The sequence below is a fragment of the Hyaena hyaena genome, unplaced genomic scaffold, assembly GCF_003009895.1.
Source record: "Hyaena hyaena isolate Hyena2069 unplaced genomic scaffold, ASM300989v1 scaffold_2015, whole genome shotgun sequence".
NCBI classification, from domain to species: Eukaryota; Metazoa; Chordata; class Mammalia; order Carnivora; family Hyaenidae; genus Hyaena; species Hyaena hyaena.
Genome location: NW_024082629.1, coordinates 65,730 through 79,791, shown reverse-complemented (window position 1 = coordinate 79,791; position 14,062 = coordinate 65,730). Strand labels below are relative to the sequence as shown.

The window sequence follows — 14,062 nt, the reverse complement described above, 5'->3', positions numbered from 1 at the left end:
ACCGCCCCGCGTTGCTTCGCGATAGGTCTTGGTATTCGGACTCTATCGGCTAAACTCGGTCATTTCCGGGGACGCTCGTGGGTCCAGGCATGGGCGGTGCCGCCACCATCTTTAAGTGGGGCAGATGCAGGTCACTTCGCTCGTAGTCCACCGTGCAGACCGCGGAACGGGTGGGACACACGAGGTCCTTCCCCCTGGAGGTCACAGAAGAAGGGTGACCAGGGCGGGCCAGAGCCCGGGCGAAGCCATAGGCGTTGCCCAAGGAGTGCGGGGTCGAGTACCCTCGGTGTCACACCGCAAACGTAACCCGCTCGCGGAGATCCTGGCTGAGGTAAACCAGCAAATAAAACGTGTATTGCGCTAGAGTGGTAAGCACTTTGGGAGTTTACATAGGTGGACACAGGTGGGAATGTGGGGTGGGGGTGTTCTCAGAACGTGTCCCGAGTTCCAGTGGAGACGCTTTGCTGTCTTCCGCTGTCCGTGTGGTCAGCCTCCACTCCATTCACAGCTCAGCGTGTCTCAGAGGGCGGGAGGAAGCGGCGCTGGGCGGTTTGGAGACTTCCGGCTGTTTCCACGGAAACCGTCAGGCGAATGAGCTGCGCGGCGAGGGCTGGCTCCGGCTTGGGGCAGGGCAGATGGTGCGTCTGGAGCTCTGCAGCTTGGTCCTTTTGCGACCGAGTGCAGCTCCGCTGTACGTCCCCTTGCGTCTCTGAGAAGACCTGCCGTCATCGCCGGGGGCAGTGTTCAAGAAGCGTTGGCAGTCCAGTTAGGCCGGCGCTGGTGTTGCACAGGGGTGCTCATGGGCTCTTAGCCGTCGACCCCGGGCCAGGCCCGTAGTCCTCATCTCAGTGGAGTCGCCCTGACGCCCTCTCATCCCCAGCGCCTCCTCAGACCCGACCTGGCGTCTATTGCCGCCCCCATCCTCACCTCAGGGAGTCGTCGCCACCTCTTCGGATCTTGGGCTGTCGTCCATCCTGGCCTCAGCCTCCTTAGAGGCCCTGCTCTGTAGGTTCTCTGGTGCCATTAACGTCCTCGGGCTCCATGGACTGATCCCAGGCGTGTCTCTGCAACTCCATTTTCTTTAGGCCCTTCCATTCTCAATGCCACCATCCCAGACACCCCTTTCATTCCTCTGGTTGTGCCGTTATCGCAGCCTCACAGTCCCAGCATCCTTTCTTAACTCCTTTGTACGCTGAGTGCTGGAGAAGTGCCAGGGTGAGGAAGGGGACTCGGAAGCATCAAAGAGCTCAAGTTTGGGGCGACATCGTAACCATCCCAGTGTTCTCAGGCTTCAGACATGGCCGGTCTCAGGACTCACATGGCCCCTCTAGACTCAATCTTCTTCCTCTCTGACTTCTTAGCCATTCTGGTCTCCCTATTTGTTGTCGTACAGGCCATCTCCAGCTGAAGATTGATGACATTGATGACCATTCTGTTTGCAGCCAGTCTCAGGGGTGTTTCCTATTGGTCATCCTAAACCATGTGTCCGTCCTCAGGCCAGTTTCTGAGGCCCATCAGCTGAAGGCCCATCTGAGGGTGGAGTATTGGTTCCCTGGAGAGGTGGTGCTGCACTAGCCAAAGCTAGACTCATGTGGTCTGTGACATTATGGCTTCCTCAGTCTCCAGTGGGGAAGACTTAACCATGAAACAAAATGCTGGGTAAAGTTGGCCATGAGATCTGGACCAAGAAGGAAGGGATGGCTGCGTTGAGGTGGGGGGCTGGGTTGGAAATGATGCAGCTGTGTTTCCCTTGTTACACTCATGGCCACACAGCGGCAGAGGGGCACAGGTGGTTTGGGTGGTGAACGTGCCTGTATCCCCTGGGCCTGCAGCCTCTTGGGACAAAGCCTAGGGCTCAGCATATGCAAACGCCCTGAGGGAAGCTGGGGCTGGCACCTGGAGGGATTGGGCAGCACGTGACAGGTGAAGAGTGAGAGTGGAAGTGCATTTGGGGTATTAGCATAGCTTCTGGGAGCTGTAACTGGGAAGATAGGGTTGATTTTGGAAAGGAAGCACAGGAGGGGCCAAGGAAGAGAGGCTGAGTGTTGTGGGCCTCCAGGCTGGAGAACTCGGATGAGTAGTTCTTTCCAATGGAGAGAATTGGATAGGCTCAGGAGGTCTGGGGTTGGGAATAAGAATAAATGGATGCATGTGGCATAAGGAGACTGTGCTTAGGAGTAAACAGTATAGGCTCAGGTACATATGATCGGGGAATAAGCTGGTTGGGCACTGTTGTAGCTTCCCCAGATGACCAGTGCCTTAGGGGTTCCTCTCCTGGCTTCCTCCTGTGGCTCTGGCTGAGTGAGGCCAAGTGGTCATGCTGTCTCAGCCCTCAGCCCTGCTGATAGTATGGTAGCCCTTGGGTTCACAACCCCCAGCCTGGCTTGTAGAGGTGTCCCAACTGCAGAAATGGCCTTTTGTTGGGGGTCTCTTACATGTTTGCTTCTTAAGAGGACTGGTTCAGCAGGTTGGGTCCATGGACTTCTCATGACTTTGGGCATGAGGCCTTGACCTGATGTCTCCATGCCTTTCACGCGTGTTGTAATTTTTCTTGTGTGGAATTTCAAGCTATTAATAGTCCTATGTGTGCAGATTTCTCATCATGTTCTTCTTAAACGAAGACGATCAAAACATGAGAGCAAGCTTCTTGTTCTCTTTCTGATTGTAAAATTCACACAGGCTTTGAAAAAAATCCATGTCACAGGATTTATGAAGTTGTGCAGTACTCCTTTACCCTCAGAGTACTAGCTGTATCAGTGTTTGTGTGCTTTCCTTGATCTGACTCCCAGCCTCTGCCTAGGGAGCCAGTGACTGCCTTCCTCCCCTCTGATTCAAATATCCCAGATGAGAGTCCTCAGAGTTCCCTTTATAGTTGGAGAGGACAATGAGTGTTGGCCTAGGGTCGAGGGGACTCCCCCCCCCCCCCTCCAATTGTGTTACATGGGAGTGTCCCTACATGGGGACCTGTTGACTCTGCCAGATATGGTAGATTCCAGAGTGGCCCTTGTCTTGGTTGGGGCTAGGCCAGGGGGGAAGTGGGGAGAGGGGCAGAGTATGAGAGGGAAGGGTACAGGAAACACACCTTATCTGGGATGGCTATTGGAAGCCTCTGGCACAGGCGGCTTGTCTTCTCTCCCTGATTTCAGGACCCCAGTCTTGAAGCAGCAGAGAAAAGTCCAGGTGTATTTCTGGAAGTTTGGACGTGAGCCTCAAGAGGTTGTTCCTGGGGTTGCCTATGTGGCTCATTCACTTAGGCGTCTGACTCTTGATTTCAGCTGAGGTCATCTCATGGTTCATGAGTTTGAGCCCCATGTCAGGCTCCATCCTGAATGTGGAGCCTGCTTGGGATTCTGTCTCCTTCTCTCTCTGTCCCTCCCCTGTTCTCTCTTTCTCTCTCTTAAAATAAACATTGAAGGGAGGGGGGAAGGTTGTTCCTGGAAACCCTCAGGCAGAGAGCAACAAGGTGACACCTCCCCAGAGTGGGGTTTAAGTCCCAAGCCAAATCCTGATGCACAAATATGCTTTCTTTGGCACCCAGTGTGCCTACCATTTAGGGGGCAGGGGTGCTAGGTCAAGGGCCTGGACAATCGAATGGAGGGGGAAGGTAAATAGGGCAAGAGGAAAAGTTGAGGGTTCCAGAGATGTCAGCCCACAATCTGTAGGACATTGAACCCGTGCTGGCAGCATCTGTATTTTCACGTCAGCTGCTGCTGGCTGTGTTCCCCGTGACTTGCCACTGAACACGTTCCTCATAGAGACCATCCAGTGTGGGGGAGCCCTTGGGAGTTATGCATCTGGCCAGGGTTGGTGGCTACTGTGGCCCATGGAATGTGAATGGTTATTAGAGGGCTAGGGAACTGGCCTGGGGCCAGTGGACTTCAATTTCCAGATTGGCTGGGGTCCTATCCTAAAGGGAACCTAACCTGACCACCTGATGGTAGTTAACATACATGAAAAACCTAGATTTCTAGATAAAACCTTCCAGCTTTAATGCCTAAGAAATGACTTACTAGGTTTAAAGTTTTACAAACATACCCCTAGCTCTGGCCTGCTGGACACCAGTTTGCAACTTATGTTGCATCTGATGATCTTGGCTGGGTGGGGAAAACTGGGCCAGTCCTCACCTGGTAGTTGACTTGGCCCACGGTTGTACAGGCTGAAGGCATCAGTAGGCATGGTACAAAGTGGCACCCACGAGGTGCTGTTAGGCATCACCTCTGCAGGGGGCCATGGCTCTCACAGAGACTGTGTGGTTGTTGAAGGAGTGGATGGGTGGGGGGGATAGAGGGAGCCATCCAGGTGGGGTGGCACTGAGTGGGTGGATACCCAGAGCCAGGTTCTGTCTGTTGTTTATTGAACACCTACTGGGGGGGCCAGGTCCTGGGGGGGGCCCACTTATACCTAAGCTTGATCACAACCCTCACAACAATCCTGTGAGGTAAGTGTTCTGCGTGCGCGCGTACACACACACACACACACACACACACACACACACACTCACACTCTCCTCCTCCCAACAAAAGGCCAAAAGAGGAGGATGCACAGAAGGGGGACCGTGAGCGCCGATTACTCGGCACTGTGGATGCGCTGGTGCTGGATGAGCTTGGTGCTCTGGTGGAAGCGGCGGCCACAGTCCTGGCAGGCAAAGGGCTTCTCACGCTGGTGGATACGCAGGTGCTGTGTGAGCGTGGGCCGCTGGCGGAACGCCTTGCCGCACTCCGGGCACACGTAGGGCCGCTCGCCTGTGTGGATGCGCCGGTGTTGTGTGAGATTGGCGTGCTGCCGGAAGCTTTGGCCGCAATCAGGGCATGCGAAGGGCCGCTCGCCCGTGTGGATGCGCTGGTGCTCGGTGAGCCGAGAGACCTGCGTGAAGCCCAGGCCGCACTCACTACAGCGGTAGGGTTTCTCCCCGGTGTGCGTCCGCTGGTGGCGCGTGAGCTTCAGGCGCTGGCTGAAGCGTTGGCCACACTCGGGGCAGGCAAAGGGTTTCTCGCCTGTGTGCACGCGCAGGTGCTGCGTGAGCGTGGGCCGCTGGCGGAACGCCTTGCCGCACTCGGCGCAGGCAAAGGGCCGCTCGCCGGTGTGGATGCGCCGGTGCTGCGTGAGGTTGGAGCGCTGTCTGAAGCTCTGGCCGCACTCCGCGCAGGCGAAGGGCCGCTCGCCACTGTGTACTCGCCGGTGCTGGAGCAGCACGGAGCGGCGACCGAAGCGCTCGCCACACTCCACGCAGCCAAAGGATTTGTCACCCGTGTGCACTGCCTGGTGTTCTAGTAGCACCGCGCGCCGCGTGAAGCTCTCGCGGCACTCGCTGCAGGGGAAAGGGCCTGGGGGCTCGGGCGCGCCGGGAGGTGCAGGGGGCGCCGCGCCGGGGCCCGGGGGGTCGCCGTGGATGCGCTGGTGCTGCAACAGGTTGGAGCGCTGCCGGAAGCTCTGGCCGCACTCGGCACAGCGAAAGGGCTGCTCGCCTGTGTGCACGCGCCGGTGCTCCTCCAGGCGCGTGCTGCGAACGAAGCCCTGGCCGCAGTCGCTGCACACAAACGGCCGCTCCTCAGTGTGTGTGAGTTGATGGCGCAGAAGGTGCGAGCTTCGGCTGAAGCTCCGGCCACACTCGCTGCACACGAACGGCCGCTCTCCTGTGTGTATTTTCTGGTGCCTCAGTAGGTTACTGCGTTGGCTGAACACCTTCCCGCACACGTCACAATGGCCACCTCGCCCCGCCCCGGGGCTTGTGCTGGGGCGGCCCCGGCCCCGGCCCCTGGGGGCACGCCAGCGGGCTGTGGCTAACAAAGGGCTCACAAGCTGGCGGGAACCCTCATTTGTGGGGTTCTGCTCACCTCCTGGGCCACTGGGGAGCAGGAGTGCATGTGAGAAGCCACTTTCATGGGAGGGTGACCGGAGTTGGTCCGTGAGGCCAACCATGCGCAGGTCCCAGGGGATACGGAGGTGGGGGCTCACAGTGCCAGGGCCAGCAGAGACGCTTTCCATCTGGAGTGAAAACCCTGCATTGCACAAGGGGATCCACTCATGCATGCCGAGAGAACTGTGCTCCCGACCCACTCCAGCCCGTGGGAAAGAGTGTGAACTAGAGGGACCTGAAACTAGCCAGTGAGGCAGACAGAGGTAACAAGGGGAGGGGCAAGGATTCTATCTGTGCTTTCCTAAGGAGGTGACAGTGGGACAGAACCTTGCATGAGGAAGAAGATTCAGAAGTTGGGGGCAAGCTTTTAAGCCTGGCTTAAGCTTGCAAAAATCACCTATCTGGAAGGGTGGCAGGGCAAAACTGGTCCAGGTGGCCCTTGCATTAGGTGATGATGGTTTCCACAAGTACACAGAAATGGGTGGGTCAGAGGGAGGCCGGGAGTGGAGCCAACAGGAAGGTAGCAGGGATGGGATGGGAGTGGGTCAGGCCGCATGACTGGTCTGATGTGCCTTGCGTGAGATGTGCATAGGGTATCTGAGGGGCAAAGGCTACATGCAGGCTGTGGGGCTCAGGAGCTGGGGCTCAGTTTGCAGGTAAATATGAACATGGGAGCTGTGGCATATACATGGCACACAGAGCCCTGGCCCTGTGTGTGATCAATAAGAGTGGGTGTCTATGGAAAGAAGTAGCCGGTCTTAGCCACGCTGTGAGCACTCAAGCATTAGATGCTGTGTGAGGAAGGAGGTGTGAGCAAGTACAACTGAGAAGCAGGGACTAGAGAAAGAGGAAGGCTGCAAGTAGACTAAGAGAATAGCAAGGGCTTCAGTGGGTGACAGAAAATCCATTAAGTTGTCAAAGTCATAAATTATACTGCATCGAAGGAAATCATTTGTGCACAGCAATGACAACCTTAGAGCCAAAAAATGAATGAGATTCTCCAGAAGCAAAGGGCTAATTAAGCTTCTAAGAGCTCCAGTTAATCAACAAGACCACTGACCTGACACACAGACAAAGGAGGTGAACAGTAAAGGAAAATCCCATAAAATATGCTCAATTCACTCCTAATAAGAAAACTGAATATTAGCATTGTAGTCATCTACCATTTCCACACCCTCCCTGGAGGTACCCAAATGTTTGCATGCCTTGCTGATAAGCAAAATGGGAAGGCAGTGTGGCAAAACTTAAAATGGCAAATTTCTCACACTCTGATCAGCAATTTCACTTTTATGCACTTCAGTAGTTGTGTTTCCCACTGTTCAAAATGATCTATATGTGAGATTTTTCAGTTCATCACTGGAAGTCCACCCAAAGGAATGTAAGTAGGAGCCAGGATGGATATACAAGTGTGTTCAGACTGAGCCACAGTGGGGCTCTATGCAGCTGTCCATAGACGAGGGCACTTGCTGCTGTGTGTTGGAAGTGGGAATATGCACAAAGAAATGTCAGATGTGAAACATGGTGATTAGGCATTCAGATGTGTTTTAAAGAGAAACAAGTATGTACCTGAATTTGTGTTTGCTCTTTTATGCACAAAATCTTTTTGGAAGAAGAAACAAAAAGATGGTAATGATGGCTGCTGAGGAACAAGACTGTGTAACACAGGCAGGGGAGGGGCACTCCAGTGTACACTCCCTTGTGCCTTTTGAATTTTCTAACACATGAGGGGCACCTGGGTGGCTCAGTTGGTTAAGCGTCTGACTTTGGCTCATGGCTTGTGGTTTCGAGCCCCGTGTCGGGCTCTGTGCTGACGGCTAGCTCAGAGCCTGGAGCCTGCTTCAGACTCCGTATCTCCCCCTCTCTCTGACCCCTTCCTGCTTACGCTGTCTCTTTCTCTCAGAAATAAATATGACATTTAAAAAAAATTTTAATGAATTTTCTAACATGTGAATATATTGGCTATTTAAAATATTATGATGAGGGGCGCCTGGGTGGCTTAGTCGGTTAAGCGTCCGACTTTCGCTTAGGTCATGATCTCATGGTTCGTGGGTTCGAGCCCCGCCTCGGGCTCTGTGCTGACTGCCAGCTCAGGGCCTGGAGCCTGTTTCAGAGTCTGTGTCTCCCTCTCTCTCTGACCCTTCCCTGCTCATGCTGTCTCTCTCTCTCGCCTAGAAATAAATAAAACATTAAAAAAAAAATTTAAAATATTATGATGAAAACACTGGCTGCCCAGATGTTCATTTGAGGGGCAAGGAGGAGCAGCCAGGAGTCCTGAATGGAGACCAAGGTAGCTGAAGGGAATCAGTATTTGAAGGCGAGAACTGTGGTTGTCTACAGAGAGATTATGGATACAAAGAAGGAACCCGAGAAAGTGTCTGAGGTAGTGCTGCCAGTGTGGATGGAGAAAGCTGAAAGACTGTGGGGCTGTGAACTGAGAGAGAAGCAGGTCCAAGTTAGAGGCAGTGGTCAGCCACAAAGCACAAGGCCCAGCCTGGCCAGCCACTTTAAGACTAAAACAGCAGATTAGGGTTGTGCCAGATTCTACTCTCTCAGCTCCAACATGCAGAAATGACAACAGAATCTGAGAAGATATTTAAAAATATTTTGGACAGCTCCAAAGGAAGAAAGGACAGTTGCTGAAGCTCAGGAATCCAGAGCCACATAGTGAGCTCTAAAGCCCTTGTGGCTTTAGTGCCTAGGTCCAAAGCCAGGCTCTGTCAAGAAGCTGAGGGTTGAGGACACGAGCTGAGTTAGCTCACTCCGCCCATAGACCTGACCAGGAATAAGATGCTTGGTTTTGGCTGGGCTCCAGAAGTATCTTCACTGAATATCCTGGGCCCAGATGATACTTCCACTTCAAGGTTATGATGGATCTTCTTACCTAGCATGATGCTTAGGGCAGGGACAAACAAGAAGCTCCTACAGCTATGAAGGGCATACTGTCAACAGTGCAACCAGCTGGAGAATTCACACTTGAAGAAACTAAACTAGCTACACAGTCTGGAAAGGACACTAAAGTATGTCCAAATCCTCAAAATCAGCATCCCAAATGCTGCTACACAGTCTGGGAAGGACACTAAAGTATGTCCAAATCCCAAATCAGCATCCATGAAACAAGGACATTATGAAAAAAGAATGAAAGGATCCTTACTGACAAAAAACATAGCAAATGGAGATTTAGAGGTAATAAAGGTAGCTATTTAACTCTGTTCTCCTGAAATAACAGTAGAAACCGCAACAAGGTTTTTTTTTTGTTTTTCAAGGCATAAAATCCACAAAGGTGAAGAGAAGAGGAAACAAACCGCTAACATTTTCTATTCAGGAAAGCTAAGGGACAAATAATAACTGTGTAGCTGACTGGAGAAAGTGCACACTAAGCCAGTATTAAGGAAAATGGAAAAAACAAAAACACCCAGACCCTGACTGACCCCAAAGAAGACTTGAGAAGTTCAAGAGCTGGAGGTAGCAGGTAGCTCTGGCCACGGAGGTGAAGCGGCAGGGGCACTAAGCAGGATGGGGAGGCTGTTCAGAAGCAGCTGGGTTGGACTGCTGAACGGAACGGACCCGGGATGTCTTCACGGAATTCTGAGCAACTAGTGGGCACTGCTGTAGCTCTGATCCCTGGATCTCTTCTCCCATCCTGGCAAAAGGCTGGGTTGAGGGCAGGAGACCATACTGAGGAAGCAATATAACCAAGAACCAGGTAATAGGCGTACCAGAAACAAGGAAACAAAACAATGGAGGGAAAGAAAAAGAGAAACCATTCAAGGCAGTTTCCCAACATTGAGAGATACGGATTTCAAGTTGAAAGGACTCACCAATGATGATGATGATGAAGCTTTGAAACTGAATAAAAAGAATTCTTCAAGCAGCCTAACTAGCCTAATATAGAGTGTTAGATAAGTGTATTTTAGCAATGTAGCATGGTATCTCCCATACCAGAATTTGCAGGAAGTTCCCCCAAAACAAGGGAGTAAACCAAGAAAAAGAAGGGGTCCAGGAAACAAGAAAGAAGAGGCAGGGAGACTGGATGATGGCAGACCAAGAGTGGTGTAGCTCAGGTGGACCGCAGAAGGCCTCTAGTCTCCTGTCCTGCCTGATCCTCAGCCAGTGTCAAGGTCCTTCCTGCCCACTCTCTACTAACCTGTCCTTGCCAGATCCAGACCCTCCCTCCGCCACTATCCAGTCAGTGGGATGCACACCCAGAATCCATCCAGGATGTGAGGGCTGGGAGAGGATGGGGGTGTGGGGAATACAAGCCCCGCTCTAGGGAGGTTTTACTATGGTGGGGCGCAGCAGCCGGAGGGAACATGAAGTTGGCTGAGGGCTTGACTTATGAGGGCAGGAGATGCTGAAAGTTCTATGCTGCAGGGGATGGTCCACAGAATGGAGGAGCTGGGAGACGCTGGAATGAGAGAGCCACCTGAGCAGGACCAGGAGTGGGGTGAGTGGATGTGCTGCTGCCGTGCAGAGGGCCTAGTCCCGCCATGCCCCATCTCACTCACCTGGAGGGAAGATGCCCCCAGCTTCCTCCTGCCACAGGGCCCCAGGATGCTCCCTCCACGAAGGCCCCTCAAGCCCAGTCTCGTTGTGGGCAGAGGCCTGGTCCAGCACTATCTCACAACCCTGAAACCACAGTGGTCATTGTTCATCTGTGCCCAGCTAGGCCCAGGGAGGGACCTATCTGACCCCCATCCACTGAGGTTCCCCAGACAGGGAGGTGGGCACGGTCTGTATGGGGCTCACCTGGGCCTCTTTAGGCAGGAGAGTGGAAGTGGCTTCCTGGGGATTGGCTAGAGGCCCAGAATCCAGAAGCTCTGTAGAGGAAGGTTGGGGTCAGGTGGCTCAAGAGTGTCCCCACCCCACTGCCCTCCTCAGTGGTATGCCAGACACTGGAATCCAAGCTTGGGGCTGGGCATGGCTGGGCATCTCTAAGGGCTCAGCTTGGGGGTGGAGTAAAGCAAAGCCCCCTGGAAGGCCATCGGAGAAGCTGCACCAAGACGAGACAAGCTCAGGGCTGTGCCCTGTACTCCTGCACGAATCCTAAGTAGGATGGCCAGTGAGGATGGAGAGGAGGATGGTACTAGGGTCCACAGAGGAATGATGGACGGTGTGGGAGGCCAACTTTGGCATCCGCCTGGAAGGAGTAAAATCGGGAGGGGCATGCCTCCCAACACCCTGGGGTCCTTCCTTAGTCACACCAACCCACATTCAAGCCTGCTGCCTGCTCTCCAGAGAATTGCTATCGTCTTCTAATGGATCCCCCTGGGGAGTGAACCTCACATGCCTCACACACACAGAAATCCCAAGAGCCTACTCCTCCATGCCAAGGGAGAGCAGAAAAACACAGTTGTGACAGTCAGACTTGGCATGTAAGGAGTAGTGATGGCCACTGGCTAGGCAGGATGTGGGGGCCACCAGGGCAAATGAACAGTTCCATCCAGCAGGGGACCTTTAGGCTGTTGGGCCAGGCCCTTCTGGTCCACCCAATCAGGCCTTGGGCCATGCATACCTTGCCTGCCCTCACCTGGGTCCTCTGTAACCATGGGCTCCTCTTTCACCTGAAGGCCGAGTGGTGACCCTTGTGTGGCTTCAAATGGTGTCCCAGGTCCACGTTCTGGAGTCTGTGGCTTGGTTTGAAGGAGGGGCTGGAAGTTGGAGGGTTCCATCTTCTCTGATAGCATCTCCTGACCCTGTACTTGGACTGTGACCTGGGGAGGTGCCCCGAACATCGAGCCCAAGAGAGTTGGGCTTTGCACAAGCAGGGGACTCATGGGCACCCACCCCATCACAGGACCCCAAGAGGTCCTGACCTACTCCGTTATCCAAGGACCCACTTCCTTCCAGGACTGAGCCAGGAGTGAAAGGGCCACCTGGAGTTACTCTCCTGCTGTGGACATCCACGAATGCCCAGTGGTCCCCCTCTCTCCCCACTGTGGATCCCTTCCCATGTCCATGACTCCAGGAGATGTAGGGATGGACGAACAAGGCTGACCCGGGAAACCTGTCTATGCTCATGCAAGGTCTCCTGCAGGTGACCTCTTCCAAACTACAAGGAACAGGTGTCTGGCTGAGCTCAGTACTCCCCAAGGGGGGACAGAGCTGGATACCGTTCCAGCCGGGACACTGGCTCAGGGCCACTGACTCACCCATCTCCGGGGCCCTCCTGGCTCCCGGCGAAGCCCCTCGACCAGGGCAGCTGCTTCTTCAGGGCTGCCTGGCCGCTGTCCCTCCACGCAGGCCTGGATCTCAGGCGGCAGGGCGCCCAGGAACTGCTCCAGGACCAGGAGCTCCAGCATCTGCTCTTTGGAGTGCACCTCTGGCTGTAGCCACTGGCGGCACAGCTCCCGGAGCTGGGCCAGGGCCTCTTGGGGACCCACTGCCTCCTCATAGTGGAAGTGTCGAAAACGCTGGCGTGCAGTCTCTGGGCCGGGATCCCACAGGGCAGCGTCGCCCTCCTCCTCTGAGTCCTCCAGCTTCACCATGACAGGCTGCTCATCTTCCAAGGATGTGGGACCTGGGGAGCCTAGTGCTGCAGGCCTCATTGGAAAGACTGCGCTGGGGGCTCCGAGGACAGTGTCTTGCCCTGGGGGAGGAACAGGAGGCGGCTGCTGCAAGGAAGACAAACAGTGGCAGCAGATGCCTACTAAGCACCTACTGTATGCTGTCGTGTTCCGTCTTCAGACCTGCACCGAATGGAAGGCAGATAAGAAAACTGGGGCACAGAGAGATGGTCACAAGCCAGGCACCCGAGTCTCTGGTCTCTCGCTGGGACCTAGTCTCTGGTATCCTCCTGCTCCAAACACAAGGTGCTTCTTAGGAATAGAAGGTACTCCCTCTCCTCTAACTCTTGTCCTTCTACATGCACCACGTCATCTTTGCCCCGTGGCTCTCCCTCTGTCAGGTAAATAACATTTACAACATCCACTGCCTGGGCGCAAATATGCACCACTACCCTCCTCCCCACGCCACTCCGAACACCAGTCCATCACTGCACACCCACTCTCCCATCTAGTCTCTCAGTCCCTTCTCAACTTGGTTCTACAGAGCAGCCTCCCTCCACCTCTCCTCCCCAGCACGGGCAAAGTCAGCTGTGTGGCCAAGCCTCCAGGGAGCATTCCCCCACACCCCCATTCAGCTCCATTCTGAGCTAGCTAAAATTATCACACCACGCAATGCCCCATCGTCTCTTCAGCTTCCTGATTTAGGCAGGGTTAGGAGTTGATGGGGGAGCTTCCAGGGGGCCCACAAAGGCCCCAAGACAACTGGACCGAGGGCTTGCAAGCAAGGGCGGATAGCTTGCCTATTTGCTACATAACCTAGGTTAGCTTCTCTGAACCTCAGTTTCCCCATCCTTACCGTCCCCCGTAAGTGGGGACGCCATACACCCCCCCCCCGCCCCCCCCCCCCGCCACTGCTGCTCCTTTTGCAGCTGGTGTTAATGTGCGGGGTTTGTGAAGAAATCTGACTTTATTACATGAGTAGAATCCATTTCCAGGGTCGCCTGATCCCGTGAGTCAAATTCCTTTCAAGGTTCCGGGTCAACCCGAAACGCTGGGAGAAGGCTGGATCATTTTTAAGGCGGCCAGCCTCTGCGAAGGTTTCTGTACTACATTTACCAGAAATTTTGGAGGTCAACTCGCACTTTGGAGAGCGCCTTCTCCCCACTCCCAGGGCAGGTCTACTGCCGCCAGGGTAACCAGGCGGGGGCGGGGCTCCGAGAGCTTGCCGCTGTGGCAATGCGGTGACTAGACACGCGTCTCGCGACAGCACCGGGCTCGCCGAGAGGGACTGCTTCGGTCCCTGCACCGCACTCCCGCTGGGTAGCCAGAATCCGAGAGTCCGCGGTCGCCGCCCCGGTCCCCGCCCAAGCCTTCCGCTTTGAGAGGTCCCCGCCCTCACCTCCACACTCAGCGGGCCGCTCCGCGCTCCTAAGCATGCGCAATCGCCGACTTCCCCCTCCCCGGACGGACTCTGTCTCCCAGAATGCTCCACGCATTCAGCCCGAGTGCCACCTAGCCCTCCCCCCACCCTCGCCTCCTTTTCCACCCTCCTCCCCTGCTCCCCGGTGTAGCGTTCGCAACGATCAGATCACACGCCCGGGTGCCTCTCCCGCGCTCAGATCCAGGCGTCCGTGAGCCGTCGACGTGCGCAGGGTTCTCGGGGTGCATCGGACACCAGCACCGCCTTCCCAACTGCGCATGC

General features: G+C 54.9%; 1 protein-coding gene across 4 annotated transcripts; it reads right to left on the bottom strand.

The window, feature by feature from the left end:
• Positions 1–3,789: 3,789 nt before the first annotated feature.
• MZF1 (myeloid zinc finger 1) lies at positions 3,790–13,822 on the bottom strand. 4 transcript variants are annotated; one of them, XM_039225245.1, is made up of 6 exons: positions 13,760–13,822; positions 12,007–12,443; positions 11,385–11,568; positions 10,604–10,674; positions 10,363–10,483; positions 3,790–5,999 (listed from the first exon to the last, which is right to left on the bottom strand). In XM_039225245.1, exons 1-6 carry the CDS (start codon positions 13,794–13,796, stop codon positions 4,567–4,569), a joined length of 2,283 nt encoding a protein of 760 aa, XP_039081176.1. In that variant the 5' UTR covers positions 13,797–13,822; the 3' UTR covers positions 3,790–4,566. The 4 variants fall into 4 exon arrangements, with proteins under 4 accessions (XP_039081176.1, XP_039081180.1, XP_039081177.1 ...); XM_039225249.1 differs by having other exon boundaries at positions 11,385–11,487; XM_039225246.1 differs by having other exon boundaries at positions 12,007–12,543; positions 13,760–13,808.
• Positions 13,823–14,062: the final 240 nt, after the last annotated feature.

Coding starts and splice junctions, on each gene's coding strand:
- MZF1 (XM_039225245.1), bottom strand. CDS start 13,796: ATGCTTAGGAGCGCGGAGCGGCCCGCTGAGTGTGGAG. Junction 12,444..13,759: donor GCGGCCCGCTGAGTGTGGAG/GTGAGGGCGGGG, acceptor TTCCTCCCCCAG/GGCAAGACACTGTCCTCGGA. Junction 10,675..11,384: donor CATGGTTACAGAGGACCCAG/GTGAGGGCAGGC, acceptor CTTCCTCTACAG/AGCTTCTGGATTCTGGGCCT.